Genomic DNA, 2,500 nt, shown 5'->3' on the forward strand with positions numbered 1-2,500 from the left:
CGGTAGGAAAGTTAATGGACTTTTGGGCTGAGGAAACTATTCAATTTTCCTTGGATAATGCTAAAACTCCGAAGGAGAAAATGTCAGTGTACAAGACTCTACAAATGCAACTTGAGCAACAAGGTAGGAAACCTAGTTTTATACGACATTCACGGATCAATCAGTGTCAATATTTCAGAGAATTGTTTATAGAAAATGAAATACTTGTAAAAGACAGCGTCTCTTCTATTTTCAATAGGCGTCAAATGTGATGTAAAGGCGATTATAAGCAAAATACGGAAACTTCGTCAAAAGTATAAACAGGAGAAAAATAAAACAAAGTAGAGTGGGAGAGCTCGAGAGCGAAAATGGAAATTCTTCGATAAAATGGACGGCATAATGGGTCACAGGGCTAACATTTCGCCACCTCTGGTCCTTGATTCAAGTACTGACCAGACTGAGGAAGGCAACATGTCATATTAGGAAGATGTCAACATGCATCATGGTAATTCCGTTTTGCTTTATCTAAAATTTATATTAAACTGTTGATTGGCCATGGGTATGTGCAGGGTGCACATAGACCATCATGTGAAAGGAGTAAGAGGTTCCGCACTTGCTTCGAAGGAGTAAGGATACTGTGGTGATGTACTTTTGTGTAATGATTTCGTAGTTATGAGTGATGCTGAAAGTGATGGTGCTGTCGCAGATGGAGGAGCTACCCCTCCTGTACAAATGGATTCACTTACTGGGGGTCCATCCGAATCATGTTCATCCACTACTCCAACTACAGGTTCGAAGCCAGTCATAAATAAGGTACCCAGTGGGAAAGCATTACCAAAAAGCTGCAGCACCAAAAGGACTAAGTTGGAGAGATCTCTTGAGCTTCTCTGTGACAAGATGATAACCTCGGCAGCTTCAGAAATGGACAGGTGCTGAACTTTGAAATTCACTATGTTCAAGCAAGCACAGTGTTGTTGAAAAGTGCTTGCCTTTGCTGAGCACTTATTATTCCTTACCACAAAGAATGTAAGAAATTCATTGATGTTATTACCAACATTTCAAACGCCATACGATCCTGTCAAAGTGGCATAATAATAGCAACTCAGCTGAGATCATAGCAGTCTACTGTTTGCCTTGAAACTTGCAAAATTATTTCTTTGGAGTGTCAGATTTTGAGATAATACAAACTGTGGTTGTGAAGCTACAGTCAGGATTCTCAAGATCTGAGTTCTGTGAAGTCCTGCCTATGATATCAGTGCAATGTGCGCTTAGTTAGTTTTGACTAAATTATGAGATATATCTTCATATTGTTACCTAATGGTCTTACAGAGCCTAAGAAATATGACACATTTGCACAATTTCATACAACTCATGTGTGTGGTCATCAGTCGTTGAAACATTGTATCCAAAGACGTTGTTTTTTGCTCCAAAGATTTTTCAAGATTGAAGAAGAACGGCACAAGCGGGAAATGGCATTACAGTTGGAGCAGACAAAGATAGAGGCCGAGAGGCGACGAGAGAAAAGGCAACACGAGTTAGCAGTTCTTCAACTCTTAACACGCAATGCATATACGCCTACGACAAGCATGCAGTCATCAGCTGGACCTGTGGTATACAGTCCAACTGGGTATGATGATCCAGGCCAACGTGATAGCAGATTGTTTGGATAGGGCTATGGGACCATGGGTGGAGTAGTAGACGAAAGTGCGCGTCCATATTCGTCATCAGAGTCCAGCTACACACCGTTGTAATGAAAGGCTTTTTTGCAAGTCATACATGCAGAACATATTAATTATGAACTTATCCAGTTTCAAATGTTCTTTTATTTGGTTTATGTGGTATTATAGTATTGTTTGTTTAGATTCTTTGCCCCACGGTGGGGCTTTTTTTGACACTTTTGATTGATGTTAGTTTTTCACCCTGGGGAATTTGATTGAAAAGTTTTAAGAATTGTCAAATCCCCGCCCCTTGCCCACAATGGAGTAAAATTGATTTGAAGTGGCTGGAGTAAAATCTACACCTGTTTCAGGCGTTCTTGAACAGCAGGGCTAAAGCCCAACCAATTTATTCTAACTGATTCAGTATCAGGGGCACCTCCTTTATTTACTTTGTATATCCACATGCTGCTTGCTGTACAGTGTATGTGCTTTTATAGCGGAGCTCTGCGTGCACTGAGCACCATGGGTAAGACACTGCAGTTAAGACAAAACAAAGAGAAATTTGTGAGACAGTGAAACAAAAAAACAATATTATTAATAATAATAATAATTACTACTTGTATACCTGTGCACAACATAGGGGGCCATACTCCAGCTAGTTTACAGCTAGCGTACATCTTTGATTTGGACATCCATGTTATGGTCAATTGACACCTTTCAAAACAAGGTATCTGCTGATTTAAGTATCACATGCCCATATCACTGGCTCAAGTTTAGAGCTCATCTGTTTGTTTGAAGTTGACTGCTGACCAGCTACTGGGTTTCGATTGGGTCGCAGCCTCAAGCCAGGTTAACTTATCGTC

General features: G+C 40.3%; 1 protein-coding gene across 5 annotated transcripts in view; it reads left to right on the plus strand.

Annotated features, from left to right (window-relative positions):
• LOC137987839 (syntaxin-binding protein 1-like) overlaps positions 1–2,500 on the plus strand; it is a 92,566-nt gene that overhangs the window by 26,284 nt on the left and 63,782 nt on the right. For 2 of the 5 annotated variants that reach the window (XM_068833925.1, XM_068833924.1), the window contains exons 10-12: positions 239–484; positions 650–908; positions 1,412–1,606. Coding sequence is in view for 4 of the 5 variants with exons in the window: in XM_068833924.1 (XP_068690025.1) it covers positions 475–484; positions 650–908; positions 1,412–1,606 (464 nt within the window). In the remaining variant the exon portion in view is untranslated. Of the gene's footprint in view, positions 124–238; positions 485–649; positions 909–1,411 lie in introns of all 5 variants that reach the window. The other 3 variants (XM_068833921.1, XM_068833922.1, XM_068833923.1) reach the window with 2 other exon arrangements.

Source organism: Montipora foliosa, unplaced genomic scaffold, assembly GCF_036669935.1.
Source record: "Montipora foliosa isolate CH-2021 unplaced genomic scaffold, ASM3666993v2 scaffold_390, whole genome shotgun sequence".
Taxonomy (NCBI): Eukaryota; Metazoa; Cnidaria; class Anthozoa; order Scleractinia; family Acroporidae; genus Montipora; species Montipora foliosa.